The sequence below is a fragment of the Monodon monoceros genome, unplaced genomic scaffold (genome assembly GCF_005190385.1).
Source record: "Monodon monoceros isolate NGI ecotype Baffin Bay Population unplaced genomic scaffold, NGI_Narwhal_1 Super_Scaffold_3, whole genome shotgun sequence".
NCBI classification, from domain to species: domain Eukaryota; kingdom Metazoa; phylum Chordata; class Mammalia; order Artiodactyla; family Monodontidae; genus Monodon; species Monodon monoceros.
In genome coordinates this window covers 14,793,262-14,810,018 of record NW_021703780.1, presented here as the reverse complement: position 1 = coordinate 14,810,018, position 16,757 = coordinate 14,793,262, and the positions used below count along the sequence as shown (strand labels likewise).

The window sequence follows — 16,757 nt, the reverse complement described above, 5'->3', positions numbered from 1 at the left end:
AACGAAAACGAGCGGAAAGCTCCTCACCTCGTCGGTTCAGGGGCCGGGCGGCGGCCGCGCTCGGGGGGCGCGCGGCTGCGGCGGCGGCGGCGCCGCGCGTGAGGGGCCGCCTGGGGCCGAGCGGGCGCCGCCAACATGTCGGATACCAAGGTAAAAGTTGCCGTCCGGGTCCGGCCCCTGAACCGACGAGGTGAGGAGCTTTCCGCTCGTTTTCGTTTGTGGTCGGGATGAGGGCGGGGGCAACTTTGGAAACTGCGGGGCCGCGGGGCTGGAGCGGCGGGAGCGGAGCCGGAGCGCCGGGGCGGAGGCGGCGCCCGCACCGGCCGCGGGGACCCGGTGCGCCGGCTCCCGGCTCCGGGCTCGGCCGCCTCCCGGGGGAGTCCCGCGCGGCGCGCAGAGGCGGGCTGCGGGCACGGATGCTCGGCTTGGCAACGTTCGTTTTCCCTTTTGCTTTCAGAACTGGAACTGAACACCAAGTGCGTGGTGGAGATGGAAGGGAATCAAACGGTCCTGCACCCTCCTCCTTCTAACACCAAACAGGGAGAAAGGTAAAGCGGGTGCCGAGAGGGCGGGCAGGAGGGTGCAGCCCCTCTGCCTCCTGCAAGTTTGAGCCAGGAAAATGGGAGTGCTCTTGCCTATTGTTAGGAGGACGGCTTCAAGTTTGTCGCACGCTCCTGTCTGAAGCTGTTGCAAGTCCAAGTTCCTCTCTCTCCTCCTTCTGGTCCCCTCCTCCTTGTCCCCTCCCATCTAGAGCGGCATCAAGGCAGGGCACCCCGGCCTGAACCAGGACCAGTCCGCTGTGTCCCCGGCCGGCTTCGAGGGGGCCGGATGGGACCCTAGAGATGATTAGTCCAATAGCCACATTTTACAGATGAGAAAACTGAGGCCTGAGGCGAGCAAGTGACCACCCCAAGGCCTAGTTCGTGGAACCCAGTGCCCCTGGTTCTTTCCACCACTGTACTGTTTGCTTTACTTGGCAGAATTGTTAAGGAACTTTGTGTGTAAAATGGGGGCTGGGAGGGAACACCTCCGCACAATAAAGCAGAACAGTTTTGTACGATGCAGGCTCAGGCCTGGACCATTTAAGATCTATTGTTTTGTTGGTGCTGAGTTGAGATAATGCCTGAATGTAATGCGCGAATTTCGATTTTCAAGGAAACAAAAGTAGTGCCTGGAGCTGTGTAGACACTGGGGGGGATGTTTAAAAGGGGCTGCATTTACTAGATGGCAACATTTGCATTTGAAAAGTGGTAACTGTTGGATTCTTATTAATTCTGCTCTATTCCACGCAACAGTATGGGAAAATGCCCTAAAATAATTTGAATATTTGGCATTTTTTTGGTAAGCCCCTGAGAAGAAAACGGTTGGAATTCATTTAGTATAGCAATGCAGTAGCTTGTAAAAATAGGAAAGAGAAATCAGGGAGATCTGACAAAATTAATTCCTCTCTGACGAGAGTTTGTGTTTCTAAAAGTCACCTGTTGATTGATGTGTTACAATTTAGTGATTTTTTTTGTTGTTGTTCTTCAGAGATTTTTTTCACTAAAGAGAGACTCTGAAGTAGGGTTTGTTGCTTTATTGCTAAAGGAAGCAACTGCCTTCATTCTATAATCACGCGGTGTTCAGGCATAGTTTTACTAAATTTGGGGGGGAGAAATTATCAGGAGGTAAGTTTGGGGATTCTTTGCTTTTTGTGCGGAGGCTAGAAATTTTTATCCAATGTGCAAACATTCTGCTTCCTGTAGCAGATTGTTATGGCTATTGTAGATAGCTAAGTTGTACTTAAAATATGTTAAATACTTTTCAGCACTGGATGTATCCTTGAATAATACTTTTAGATACATTTTAGATATTTATAGGATTTTAGATACATTTATAGCAATGTAGTTGTGTATTTCTTAGTGATACTAAGTAAACTCATTGAGTAAATTAAGATATTTACAGATTAAATTAGTCACCCACATCACCAACATTTCCCTCCCCCCTCCCCAACCTGAATATTGTTTGAGAAAAAAATTCTGCTGGGTCAGAGTCTTCAAAGCCGTCTAGGAAACAGGTAGAATGTTAACTCCTTTTATGCAGCTGTGGCTTCTGTTTCCCTTGCTGGTTTGACACCTGCTCCTTGTCACTCTTAACCATCAGGAGTGTTACTGTTAGCTACTATTTAATGAAATGAAGCTTTGTCATTTGTGGGCAGACACAGATTTAGTGTTGTGGAATTTGGATAGAAATTACAGCTGTAGACGGTTGGAACTGCTAAATAATCAATTGATCATTTTTAGGGCCACCACTGCAGTTACTAATCAGCATCTTTTAAGTAATGATTTGAAGGGTGACTTTGGGATTTATCCATCTGCTTGCTTCTTGGAATAGCCCCTTATCTGGAACTATAAGAATAGCACTGAAACATGGGTGTTCTCTTGTTCTGACCTCCTGACAGATATGATTCTTTGAGTGGTGGATGGGCCCTTTCTGTGGGATTCTGCCTGGGTACCTGTCATTCAGTTTACAGACAAACTGGGAGGAGTGAACACAGCAGTGCTGCTTGTAGGTTAGGATTACTGTCTTTGCAAGGAGGGAGACACCAAATGCATTTTGATTTTCATTATGCAGCTTGGTTTTATGTTTCTCCAGTGGGTCTTCCCTTAAAGCAACAGTGCACTTAAAAATAGAAACAGTTCCTCCCTTGGGTTCTGGGTTGATTAATTGCAACGACGCTTCATGTTATGTTTGCAATTCATTTCTATCATTTGTTTTGGATAGAGCTCAGAGCAAGGCAAGACTATTATTTTTCTTACCTAGAAGTCCAAGGTTTGAAGTGTAAAAAGTTTTAAATTAATATTGGCAAACCTGTGTCAAATTGAAAATCACTTTTTTTTCTGAATATTGCAAGAAATTACTAATGTATTAACCATGGTTGGAATTTTAAGTTACTGGGTGAAAGCTTCCACTCCTACCAGTAAAAACAAACAAGAGTGCATTGGTTTCCAGGAAAAGAAACAGATAGGCTTAGCTTTCATGATTTTCCCCCTTTATGGAATCAAAGCCAAAACTACATGTTAAGGACTAAAAGATCACAGGTCTTCTGAGGTTAAAGATGTTTGTTTTGGTTCTGAAATTCTAAGATTATAATACACCACAGAGGTCCAGGTTAATAGTTGATGTGTTTATCAATCACCATTCTGAAACATTAAGACATATATGAATGTATTTCTTAAAATACCATTGCATTACCATGCAGGAGACATTTATGAAGTTCAGATCATGCTGGTACCATGCTTAGCTCAGGGGATCCAAAGATCACTACAGACCCATTGCCTGTGCCAGAGACTCTCACCTTTGAGAGACGTGGGAAAACAGGGGAAAAAATAATTAAAATATAATGTGGTAGATTATGTAGATTATACTTTTCCCACTATATATACCGTATCATTTGGAAATTACCTGTTTGCTCTTCTGTCTCCTCTCCTCTCCTTGAGGCTTTGAGATCTGGGAAGGCAGGTACCTTGTCCTACTGACTTTTGTGTCCCATGCTTCCAAACAGCATCTGGCACATAGCAGGCCCTCAGCAAATGTCTGCAGTGTGATGGTTTGCAGTGTGATGGGTGTGCTGAGGAGGGGCTGTGGATGTGACCCGGGGTCCTGGCATCCTGCAAAGACAGGTGGCATTTGTGCCTGTCACGTGGGTGCTAAGAGTACAGGTTCACTTTTTCAAGATCGGGAGAAAGTCTTTTGTCAAAGTGAAAGCATACCTGCCTCAAATTACTTCTGGGTGATTGTGTGTGCGTGCGTGCAGGATGTGGAATAGGGTGCGGAAGCCAGGCAATTCATGAAGGGAGAATAGAATGAGAACCCCCAATTTGCCAAAATAGGTAATAGTTTTTTTTGCGGTACGCGGCCCTCTCGCTGTCGTGGCCTCTCCCGTTATGGAGCACAGGCTCCGGACGCGCAGGCCCAGCGGCCATGGCTCACGGGGCCGCTCCGCGGCATGTGGCATCTTCCCGGCCCGGGGCACGAACCTGTGTCACCTGCATTGGCAGGCGGACTCTCAACCACTGCGCCACCAGGGAAGCCCGGTAATAGTTTTAAAATCAAAGTAGAAGCAGATGTACGGTGCAAAGCCTACCTCTCACCCTGGTTGTCATCCCTACTCTTCCCATCCCCTCACCTGTCCAAAAAGTAACCACAGTCATTAACTTCTCATGCATATTTTCAAATACACACACACACATTTTATATATATATATATATTTCCACAAATATCTTTTCTATAATTAAATACCAGTATATTGACTCCTTCATATTTTTAAAATTTTTTTAATATCCTGTATGGGTGGTAGTAGTGGTTTTAAATATATACATACCCATGTGTATATGAATCTGATCTTTATAACTTTTAAGAAGTGAAGCTTTATCATGAGAGTATAATGGAACTTGCTTTCTGCAGACGTTTTTGTTCTTATTTTAAATCATTTTAAAGTAAGTGAATTGTAGGGTAAGCATCCAAAGCAATGTGCATATATCAGTATAACCTAGCTAAGTTAAAAGAAAAACTGGACTAAATTTAGGGTTTTAGTAAAAGAGCATCAAAGTTTTAACTTGCCCAATTTTTCCATACTGCAAGGTGGGCAGTGTAGCTTTTAAAGTATATGAGGGTGGGTCAGTGGAAGAAAACTACATCTTGGTCAACAGCATCTATACTTTCTAGTTTATGCATTATATGTTGCAAGTTTTTGATCGTTTCTTCCACCAGGCTGGCTTCCACTGCTATTCCGAAGTCGTCTAGGATGGTTCCTTCTGCTCGAGTATATCCGTAGACTGGAAATTTAAAAATTAGTTAAAATCATATAAAATGAAAAAGATCCATCACCTAAGAAGCAGTAATATTCCACATTATCTGATTGACTTTGAGTTTTATTGTGTTTTCTGTGTTGTTACTCTTCTCTCTGGTTCAAATATTACAAAGTTGATTGTAAGAAAGCAGAGTATTTAGATTTCAGTAATATAGGAGTGAGCATTCTTCATGCATGATATCAGTGGCATTTTAAAGAGTGTCACAATGGAATATTTTCATTAGCTGTCAACGTTTTCCATTTCTTTGCTTTACAATAAAGATAGATTGTCATCTCTCACTTTAAAAAACAGGACTAAAAGTAATTATAATGCTGTATAGATAGTAATTTTAAAATTATTTTGTTCACAGTTAAACATACATTTTACATTATGCACTGTTGTGTGTACGTATATGAAGGTTCATGAAAAAATTTACTAAGTGCAATGTCTCTTATTTTCTACCACCTTTTTTTTTTTAAAGGGAACTTTATTTTTATTTATTTATTTTTGGCTGCATTGGGTCTTCGTTGCTGCGTGGGCTTTCTCTAGTTGTGGCGAGCAGGGGCTACTCTTCATTGTGCCGTATGGGCTTCTCATTGCGGTGGCTTTTCTCATTGTGGAGCACCGGCTCGTGGCGCGCAGTCTTCAGTAGTTGTGGCTCGAGGGCTCTAGAGTGCAGGCTCAGTAGTTGTGGCACACGGGCTTAGTTGCTCCGCGGCATGGGGGATCTTCCCGGACCATGGCTTGAACCCGTGTCCCCTGCATTGGCAGGCGGATTCTTAACCACTACACCACCAGGGAAGCCCTACCTGGTTTTGTTTTAATTCATTTTAGAAATGATGGTTGTGACTTACAGAATTAATTTCACAACCCGCTAAATGGTCACAAGTTTATAATTTGAAAAATACAAGTTTAGTGGTTAAGAGGTTGGACTCTGCATACATATATTTGTATATATATTTTAAAATCAGTGTAATAGTTTGAAGTGTGAAGTAGTTTTATAATTTATAAAGGCTATGGTTTAAAAAGAAGAATCCTCTTCATTTTTAGTCCCAGAGGCAGCCACATATAGTGATTTTAGCTTATTCTTTTGGAATATCCCTCCATATTTCTGAGTAACATGCTGGTAGTGCTAGTTTTTAATTCGTTCTCTCTGTTTCCTTTCTGTGCCTTATTCTCACCCCATCCCCGAATTCTCCTCATTCCCCATTTTCCCAATATAGTTATATAATGTATCAGTATTTAGTGTTTCCATTATTTAAATGACTGTATAGAACATTATTTACAGTTGAGCCATGTCTCTTCCATGATTTCTCCTATCATACAACACTTCTTGTTTTCCCTGGAGTTAATAAATGTTTTAATTTTTTTCCTTTCTCTCTAATTTGCTTCTTTTTTATGTACTTACCCTTAATTCAACATTTAAATTATCTCTCCCTTGCCCACATCTCCTTTCAAGACATTTGGATATTATCAAGTGCTCTTTTGATTTCATCTTCTTAGAGACATTTCTCCTTGATCCTTCTAACATGTTCCTTTATGAACTGGTAACCTTCTCTGCCTGATGTAGCTGTCATCCTGGGGTTCCTGTCACATCATTCTGAGAATTCCTTTTATTTCTCTTCTGTGTGGAATCTGTTTTTCTGTTTCCTTTTTCTTTCTTGGTTTACTGTCTCAATTTTGTAGAGCATATCCTTTGGTAGCTTCCTGAGAAAGAATGTTTGGGAAGTAAGGGTTTTTAAAACCATGAAAATATCTTCATTCCACCCACTTACCTCGTTAATAGTTTGGATGGGTATCAAATTCTATTTTGAAGATATTGTTGCTTTAATGTCTTCTAGCTTCCAGTGTTTCTCTTGAGAAGTCCAAAGCTATTTGGATTTCTAATCCTTTAGACGTGACCTAGATTTTCCCTTTCTGGAATCCTATAGAATATTTTCTTCCCCATTTTTGTGAAATCACAATGGTGGGCCTTTTGGACCTGGAAACTTGCATCCTTCAGTTCTGAAAAAAAAATTATTGAATTAATTCATTAGCAAACACTTTTAAAAATTTACTCAGTTCTTTTCTGGAACACTTATTTGGACATGGGGTTTCCTGAACTGGTCCTCTAATTACTTTATTTTTCCTTTCTACTTTTTTTTTTTTTTTTTTTTTTGCGGTACGCGGGCCTCTCACTGCTGTTGCTTCTCCCGTTGCGGAGCACAGGCTCCGGACGCGCAGGCCCAGCTGCCATGGCTCACGGGCCCAGCCGCTCCGCGGCATGTGGGACCTTCCTGGACCGGGGCATGAACCCGTGTCCCCTGCATCGGCAGGCAGACCCTCAACCACTGCGCCACCAGGGAAGCCCTCCTTTCTACTTTTTATCTCTTGTTTTTATTCAACCTTCTGGGAGATTTCATCCACTTTATCTTTCAACCCTATGTTTAATTTTTATCGTATTTTTCATTTCCAAGAACTCTTCTAGTCTTTTTTTGTTTGTTTTTAAAATAGCATCCTATGCTTGTTTTCTGGTTGTGGCATTTTTTGTGTCTTTCTGAGGACACTAATGATAGTTTCCTCTATATAGTCGGTCTTTTTTTTTTTTTTAAGTGCGTAGTTTTGTTGATGTTGGTGTCTGTCTTTTATGTTGAATCTCAAATGTATAGATTTTGGGCTTTCTCTAGGACAAGGACTATGTATGATTTATCTTTGTGTTCTTAGGGCCTAGATTCAAGAATGCCCAGCACACAGAAAGCATTTTGTAAATTCTCTTTGTTGTTTTAAAAAAAATGATTATTAATAAACGGTTCTGTCAACTCCCTTTTCTTTTTAGCTTCCAACAATAGAAATAAAAATGCTTTTCTTTTTCTTAAGAGCACGTGTAAATGCTAGAATTAAAGGTAGTAGCTACCTTATACAACTCTTAGCTACCCACATTAATGAAGATAATCAGTGTAGTCAGTACAAAAGCTGGAAAAATAAGAAAAATCCTGTTTTTGTATCACTATTGCAAAAATTTTAGTTAGGAGATTTTTTTTTTCTTTGTCATCATTAATTTTAAAATATGTATGCTTGTTGGGCTGGGGAAATTTTTCAAAATGATACCAAACTGGCCAGTTTATCATCCTACCACTTGGCTTCTTCTGGCAAAATCTAGTTAGAGATAAGTGGATAACTTGGATTGTTTCCAATTTTCAATAAAATTACACATGCTGTGCACTCATATTTTAAAGAAATTTATAGGCCTTCCCTGGTGGCGCAGTGGTTAAGAATCTGCCTGCCAGTGTAGGGGACACAGGTTCAAGCCCTGGTCTGGGAAGATCCCACATGCTGTGGAGCAACTAAGCCCGTGTGGCACAACCACTGAGCCTGTACTCTAGAGCCTGCGAGCCACAACTACTGAGCCCACGCACCACAACTACTGAAGCCTGCACGCCTGGAGCCTGTGCTCCACAACCAGAGAAGCCACCGCAGTGAGAAGCTCGTGCACCGCAGCAAAGAGTAGCCCCTGCTCACCGCAACTAGAGAAAGCCCGCGTGTAGCAACGAAGACCCAACACAGACAAAAATAATTTAAAAAAAAAAAGAACTTTATAAGAAAAAGTCTTTCACAGATAGTAAGCTTTCTGAAGACATCAAGGTCTCTCAGTTATTCAACTACAGTTACCCTTTCTCAAATCTTCCCTGGAGCTATTTAGAGTTTAAAGGAGTTTGGAGAACATTACTGGCAAATGAAACGGAGAAACCAACAAGACATATACAAACGCTCAGAAAGAGAACTTTGTACCTTCACAACATAGGAAATGAAGTTTACTAACAACACAGCTGTCAATAAAGGAAGTATGCTAAAATTCACATTAAAACAATCAAGAGTTGATTTATATGGGATTCAAGAGCTATCTTTTCAAAGATTACACAGTATTTCTGGGAATTTCGATTTGCAAATATAAGAAGAAAATATGAGAAATTCTTCCTTGGAAAATTAGTTTATTTGGCATTTTACCACCCAACAACTATGTGGAAACTAAATAAGCATGGGAAAAATGTCAAGTTTTCACATCTCTAAAATTTTATTTTAAAAATGGGTAATTCTTATATTTGATTGTAAGATCTAAGGTTAAAAAAAGAAAAGTAGAGAGGAGAAATTCTTGGAGACTCTCAGAATTAGGTGGACAACCAGTCCAAGCCTCATCTTTTGCTTGAATGCAGTCTTGATTTCATTTTACTATGAGATGAACAATTCAGTGAATCATTGATGAAGCAGTAGAACTGTTTTACCAAATCATTCTTGAAATGAACTTTTCATGTCAAAGCGCAATTGTATCTTTTAAAAAGATTGCTTCCTTAGATACTCTAAAATGTTTTATAAGAAGCATGACAGAAATTTAAAAGGGGGGGTGGGGGCAGGGGGAAGGTGTCATTGTCTGGGCAAACCTAACAAATCCATTATTCTTATTTTTCCCCTTTCTTCATTTTGTCCTTGTCCATATAATATAAATATTTGTAATTATAATTTTGTGTTTTGCTTTTCTCGCATTTATATTTTGTCATGCAACATAGTTTTCACAATTATAATAATTGAGTAGTTTGTTGAGTTTCATAATTTTAAACCATATTTCTATATTTCTGGACCTGAAAGTTGTTCCTCTTAATGATTGTAAATAACTGAGAGCATCTTCGAGGAACTTTTTAAGAATTCTTTGCTAATTGCAAGGCATTTCTTCCCAAGCAAGCTTGCTACTACAAAAATACATCTTTGAAATTGCATGACAACATGAACTATTCCCTTATATTATAGTGGAGTTAAAGTTGATAATTTTCAGATTTAAGTATGAGCTAGGTCATGGAAAAAATGATTTTGTGTGGACAGTAACAACCCAGGGGTTCTCACACTTAAGAGTGCATCAGGGGACTTCCCTGGTGGTCCAGTGGTTAAGAATCTGTATTCCAATGAAGGGGATGCGGGTTCAATCCCTGGTCAGGGAACTAACATCTCACATGGCATGGGGCAACTAAGCTCACATGCTGCAACTACTGAGCCCTCCTGCCGCAACTACTGAGCCCGTGTGCCACAACTAGAGAAAAAGCCCGCATGCCACAATGAAGAGCCCACGTGCTGCAACTAAGATCTGATGCAGCCAAATAAATAAATGTCAAAAAAAGAAAAAAACAGTCCCACCCAAAAGGTTCTGATCCAGTAGCTTGGCTTGAGAATTTGCATTTCTAACAAGTTCCCAGGTGATGCTGATGCTGTTAGCTCCGGACCAAGCTTTGAGAATCACTGCTTTAGACCAGGACTGTCCAATAGAATTTTCTGTGATGATGGAAATGTTCTACACATCTGCTGTCCAATATGGTAACCACTGGCCATGCATGATTACTGAGCACTTGAAATGTGGCTAGTGCAACCAAAGAACTGAATTTTAAATTTTATTTCATTTTCATTAGTTTAAATTTAAACTGCAGATGGCTACTGTATTGGACAGTAGGGGTCTGGACATGGTTCTAAACCTTGGTTGCACATTAGAATCACCTGGGGGGCTTTAAAAATCGATGCCTGGGTCCTACCCCCAGAGTTTCTGGCTTAATTGGGCTGTAGTGCACCTTAGGCATTGGGATTTTTAGCTGCTTTCCAGATGTCCCAGTTAGGATTGTTGTTTAACAAATCATCCCTAAAGTTAGTGGTCTGAAACCACCATTTTTTAATGCCCGTGGCCTCTGTGGGTCAGGAATTTGGACAAAGTAGATATGACTTGTCTCTGCTTCTCATTGTCTGGGGTCTCATCTTGAAGACTAGAAGTCTGAGGGTGTAGTCATTGGAGGGCTTGACCGGGTTGGATGTCGGAGGTGGTTAACACACATGGTTGGTAGTTGATTGTCATGTGTAGTGAAGGTTGACAAACACTGATCTAGTTTAATAAAGCAGGTTTTAAAGCCCAGTTTCACAGCTTGTCCTTTGGTTTATTTTACCATCCTGATTGTGATCATGTATGCAAATTCTCATAACCATTAACGTTCTCAAAACTAAAATGTGAAAGCCTCATAAAATCAGCCTAAATATTTACCTTATTAAGGCGACTTATGGAACTTTAATAGGGTCTTCGTATTATTATGAAAGTTAAGCCTCACAAATAAATTCTCTCCCATTTGAGAAAAGCCTCCTATTCTCTAGCCAGGTGTATTTAATCAAAATACCTCTTCTTATTTGTTTTTACTTAAATTGTGGCAGAGGGGGAAGAATTACCTCGATTATCTAGATGCAGGGTACTTGCCTATCCTTCAGCTGACTCCTCCACCTGACTTCTTGGGAAGCACAGGTTTCTCAGCTTTCTAATGGCCTGTGGACCACAATTCCCTGCTTCAGGCCCTGGAACTGTGTGGCAGTCCCAACCTCAACTCCTGAACCATTGCAGAGCCCTAGGGACCCCATCTGTGTGGAGGCTCAGGACGGTGTGATGACTGGATGGGAAGACTGGATGCTGCAGGGTCCTGCCACTAACGTGGTCTGTATCCTTGAGCTAGCCATGAACACGTCATCATCTGTCAAACTGCGGGCTAAACTAGGTACCCGGTAGGGTTTTTTAAGCTCTAAAATTTAGATTTATCCCAACTGTACTTATGTGTAGAGTTGAATCAAATAGAGTAATAGGTAACACTTACAGGGGCTGAAATGGGTTGGGTTGTAATTTACTTCTTGTCAGAGTGTGAGGGAAACCGGGGAGGAAGGGTCACTGTTCTTGGGAGGCTCTGTTTGCCTGTAGTAGCTGATGCGAGAATTGAAGGTGTCAAGTGAAATAAGACAGCCACTAGCTCCAGGTAGCTGAAGCCATTATCAGCTAGCTGGGGAGCCTGGGTTCCTTACAGACATTTCTACATGCCTCCTGTCTCAGCTAGGACAGCAGCTTTTATACGTGCCTACAGGGCATTATAAATCTTATGATTTGGTCCTTTCAATTAGTTTTTATCTTGTACAGTTGTGTTCTTTTGGGGAACCAGTGATTTTTAAGCTGGTCTTGCAGGCATACAGCTGTTTTATGTGATAAGTCTGTATGTATGGGGGTGGAGAAATGACATTTCCAGAGCTGTTAGCCTAAAACTTACTTGGGCAGTTTGTTTTGTTTCTGAGGGTTCTGTTATAACCTAACCAAAAGTGTGGTTAATTCCCAATATTTCTTATCTTCAGCTGTGAGATGAATTCTGTTTAGTAAGAAAGAGAGAGAGAAAGAAAGGGGGAAAGAGAGAAAGGGGGGAGAGAGTGAGAGTGTTTCCTTTCGGGTTTGTGTCCTCTTACCCGTTCTTTTGAAAGCAGAGTGGAGTTATTGATTCTCTCTGACCCTTTAGAGTCTGGTCTGTAGGTGTGATGAGCTTTGCTACTGTTAGAAGAGGTGTGAGGAAAGCATCTGTGTGCCTTTGCCTTGAGGGAAGAAGTTCGGAGCCTTGTTTTTTTAAAAGACAGGGAACAGGAAGGAAGGCTTTGAGGAAAGGGAAGCTTTACCCTTTGTTGTTGGCTCTTTGTGTTGTCTTGAAGAGACACTCCCTAGATTGTACACCCACCATGAATGACCACAACTATTCATGTATCTCAAGCGGGGAGCCTCAGGGGAAAATCAGAAAGGGCAAAACCATGCTGAACTGCTCAGGCATTCTATTGCAATATTGAGTAGATTTATCCCCAATTTTGGAAGGGTCATGCAGTAAACCCTCATGTAGTTTGTTGAGCAGATTAATAAGCCTTTAAATATACTTACACTTTGTAGTTTAATAAAACAAGTCCTCAGAATTGATGCTTTGTGCGCCCACCTATCTATAATCCCAGCTCAGCAGAGAATGTGTCAAGATGTAGAGCCGAACTTGTAACTGCTCTTTTTAAAATTGGATAACAAACTGTTAGCGTTTTTTGTTTTGTTGTGTCTTTTGTTCTCTATCTTTAATGACTTCTATTTAGATTGTTAATTAAAGTTTAGTATTCCCTGTACAAATTGCAACAGGGGATGGTTACATTATTGTGTTAAGAAAGAGCCTTAAAATTACTGTTTCCAGGGTAATGCTTTGAGTAAGGAGGAAGGAGTGTGGTAGGGGAAGCTTATCAAGATAATGGTGTTAAATTTGAGCAGCCTTATCCAGTTTTAAACATCTGCCTTTTTGATCTAGAGTTACTGTAACAAACAGGTAACATTAGCATGGTAATGTAACTAAGTTTGTTTTGTTTTGTTTTTGAAGCCTTTAAGTTTTGCTGGCTTTGATAGTTATCAATAGAATAGTATTCCCCCCCCCCCCCCCCCCCCCCCGCAATGACAGCTTACTCTGCGTTTTTGTGATGAATTATGCAGTGGAAATAATTTTTCCCAATTGTTTTTCTTTTAAGTACTGAACAAAGAGTCTTCCTTATTTGTGTGTATAAATGAATTTTTCTGAATGGCAGTGTACATCTTTGCTTTTGTAGTTTGATACATTGAAATAACCTCACCCATCTATTTAAAAGTTAGCCCAGATAAAGTTTAAATGTTCATAAGTATGTGAATTACTTTGTTTTTTTTCTTTTTGTTTTTTTTTTGCGGTACGTGGGCCTCTCACTGTTGTGGCCTCTCCTGTTGCGGAGCACGGGCTCTGGACGCGTAGGCTCAGCGGCCATGGCTCACGGGTCCAGCCGCCCCGCGGCATGTGGGATCTTCCCGGACCGGGGCATGAACCCGTGTCCCCTGCATCGGCAGGCGGACTCTCAACCACTGCGCCACTAGGGAAACCCTGAATTACTTTGTATTTGAGCCAGAGCTTTTACTCAATGAAAGGAAATCTTTTATTTGCCTTTTGTATGTTTCTGTGGCCATCCAGTTGGGTGTAAATATCTAGTAGTTTTGTAAAACACTATCAAGTATTGTGACAGAATGATGTAGTGGTCCAGGGCCACTCAGAGGACTTGGGAGACCAACTGCTTATATTTGAAACTGATTATGCAACTGACTAGCTGCAAAATATCTGGCAAGTCCCTTAACCCTCTGTGCCTGCACTTCCTCATCAGTAAAATGGGAATAATAAAATTACAGACCCACAGCGGTTGTGAGGATTACCTGAAAAACTGGGTTCACCTCTTGGTGGGTGTCAGAGAGGGAGAAGGAGGACTTATTACTTGTAGCAAGTAAGGAAAACACCGGGATCTTTCTCAGAGCTGTGGCTCCCCAGCAGCAGAATTGGGGAAGTTTTAAGCTAAGGGTACCTGCATATTCATGAAGGGGCTTGAGCCCAGGAGAATTCAGCGTAGAATTGGGGCAAAGGTCAACAGAGCCCAGGCTTTAGTTGATTGAAGTCACAAAAGGTCAACTTCATCATTCTGTCCTCCACCAGGGTGGGGACCTTATTTCCTACAGACTCAAAACTATGTATCAGATGACTGTGTATAGCCCTTGAGGAGGAACTAGGGCTCTGTTTATGGCTGAACTGTGTTTCTTGACTGCTTTCCCTTTGTTCCTGCATCCCCTGGCTTCATTTAAGAGCATTAATTACTGAGACCTGTTCAAGGGCAAGCATTGTAGCCAGGCTTAGATCCCCAAATGGCTTAGGTCAAAATGGCTTCTCTTCTGTCAAGGAAGCTGTGCCTGGTTCACTTCCTCCAGGGACCCCCTACCCCATCTGTTTATAATAGCAGGGTACCTTGCACAGGGCACACATTAAGTGTTGACAATTTAATATTTTTATTAACACGGAACACTTAAAGCTTGTTGACCTGCGCTTTGCTTCTCATTCCAAGTTTAATAAATGAAGTTTTTTTTTTAACACCCAAGAAGAACAATTAAAGAAGGATGTCTCAAAATTTTTGCTTTTTATTATTATGAATTTTCTGATTACTTCTGATTTAAATGTGGACGCTTCATGCAGTATGTGGTGACACTTTGTGGTGTTAAATCAGACACTTGCCATGTCTCAGCTGACAGACCACAGGAGCACTGCTCTTTGGAGATGGATGTGTTGAATTTTGTTGAAAGGGAAATTCCTTCTATGACAGGTGTTCATCAGTCTGGTCATTTGGCAGTCATTCATTTGGGCAAAGAATATATGCCCATAAATTGTATGTGAACACATTGGGAAGTGTAATTTCTTGACAAAATTTTGACATGTTTGTAAAAGTATGTTTGGGAAGAATGGGGGGCTGGCGATGGGAGGGTGCACCAAAACCCTGGGACGAGATCTGAGGGGGAAAACCGCAGTGCAAAGAGCTTGCCCTGGAATTTGACGCATTGCCAAACTATCTGAGTAACAAGAGAGCCTGTTTGGAGACCTGCATAGGGATGGGACCTTAGCCCTAATTGTGCAACTTCAGCTCTGTGTTCCAGGTAGTGGGTGTCCATCCATTGTTTCCTTAGACACAGTACGTTCTCAGTAAATGTCTGTTGTGCTTGATTGTATTTCTGTTAATTGGATATATGGTTACTAGGCTGTAGTTAGTATAGGAGATTTGTAGATGGTCAGTACTACCTAGTCATAGACTGACTTCTGAGGAAATGAACATCTGGAGCTACCGAAACATTGTATTCAGTAATATTGGGTTTCTATGCTTTTTCTTTCTTTCTGAGGAAACTGACTTTATTATCCCAGTCCCCAGGCTGGTAACTCTTGTTTCCAGTGTTTACCATACTGGAGACATGGACTCAGGGCCTTTCTAAAAACTCAAAATAGACATATAGTTTTTCTTGTATATATGGTTCTCTGGCGCCCCTTAACTGAATATGCATCATCCTGAACTCCCCTATTTATTTATCTGTTTGTTGGTAATCTTCTGGGTTTTGGTAGTCTTTCACTGACACACTAAAATTCAGAAAATACGTTTAGGCTATTTCACAGAAATATTCGAGTTTCCTTTGAACTTACTAGTCATTTTCTTAAACATTTTTTGCAAAAAGATATACAAATATGGAAACCTAAATGCATGCAGATTTGTGGGTTTTTTTTAATACGGGAGTGATGTACGCCTTCTCAGAAATTTTGGTCAGATTATCCAATTTCCTGTGTGCAGAAATACACGAAAACTAAAGAGGAAGATAAAGAAAAATTTTGATGTACTAAATTCTTTGTACATTTACGTGAATGATCATCAAGTGTGTGCTTTGCTTTTCTCCTTTCTCCCTCTGCGTGTCAAACACCTCAGCCAACATTCCCAGCCTGTGGCTTTGTAAGTGGGGAAAATACAGGCGTGTTCCTCCCGTTTGCCTCACCCTCTCTCTGCTGTGTCCTTTGATGTCTTCCAGGTTCTGAGAGTTTGGTGCTGCTGCCCTTGTTCCATCCCTGGAAGCAGAGAACTTGATGGGGCGGTGGGAGGAGGAAGAATTAAAGGAATTGAATTGGCCTGGGCCCTGACCTTCCTGGCCCTCGTCAAAGCCGTCTCAGTGATCTGGAGTCAGCATTAGGCTGAGATTGGGGAGACAGGGTCAGACTACATGTGCCCCATTCCATAGCTGGAATGTTTTAAAGTATCTGAGGTATGTATTAGGTATCTTACATTTTCATTTGGGAAGATAAAGCCTTTTTTTACTTGATTAGTCAACCTTCATGGTTAAACGGCTGTTAATCGGCACGAATCAGAGCCTGTCAGAAAGTATCATTCCAGGTGGGACGCTGAATGCAGAGGAACATTTTTATTTCAGGATTCTGAGACAGGGGATCTAATGACAACATGAAAGTGAAGCGATTTCACATCAGTTACACGCTTACAGCAATTTGCCTGCTTCAGTTACCGGTGTGTGTGTGATTCCGATCAATTTCAATGCAGTCTTTGACTGAAAGTCTGGATCTTGGATAGGCCTGGCTCTGGGAACTCCTCCCTAAGCCTCTCATTTAGTGAATTCTTTCTAGGGATGTCACTGATAGGTCCTGGTAGGAGTGTTGAGCAGAAATAGGTTATAGCCGTTCAAAAGCCTTGAATCAGTTCCCCTGATCATTCCGGTGCCCTTC

General features: G+C 41.4%; 1 protein-coding gene across 8 annotated transcripts in view; it reads left to right on the top strand.

The window, feature by feature from the left end:
* Positions 1 to 46: 46 nt before the first annotated feature.
* The window catches only part of KIF13A (kinesin family member 13A), a 219,292-nt gene continuing 202,581 nt past the window's right edge, over positions 47 to 16,757 (top strand). For 4 of the 8 annotated variants that reach the window (XR_003796624.1, XM_029242237.1, XM_029242236.1 and 1 more), the window contains exons 1-2: positions 136 to 190; positions 458 to 548. Coding sequence is in view for 7 of the 8 variants with exons in the window: in XM_029242237.1 (XP_029098070.1) it covers positions 136 to 190; positions 458 to 548 (146 nt within the window). In the remaining variant the exon portion in view is untranslated. Of the gene's footprint in view, positions 191 to 457; positions 549 to 16,757 lie in introns of all 8 variants that reach the window. The other 4 variants (XM_029242240.1, XM_029242241.1, XM_029242235.1 and 1 more) reach the window with 2 other exon arrangements.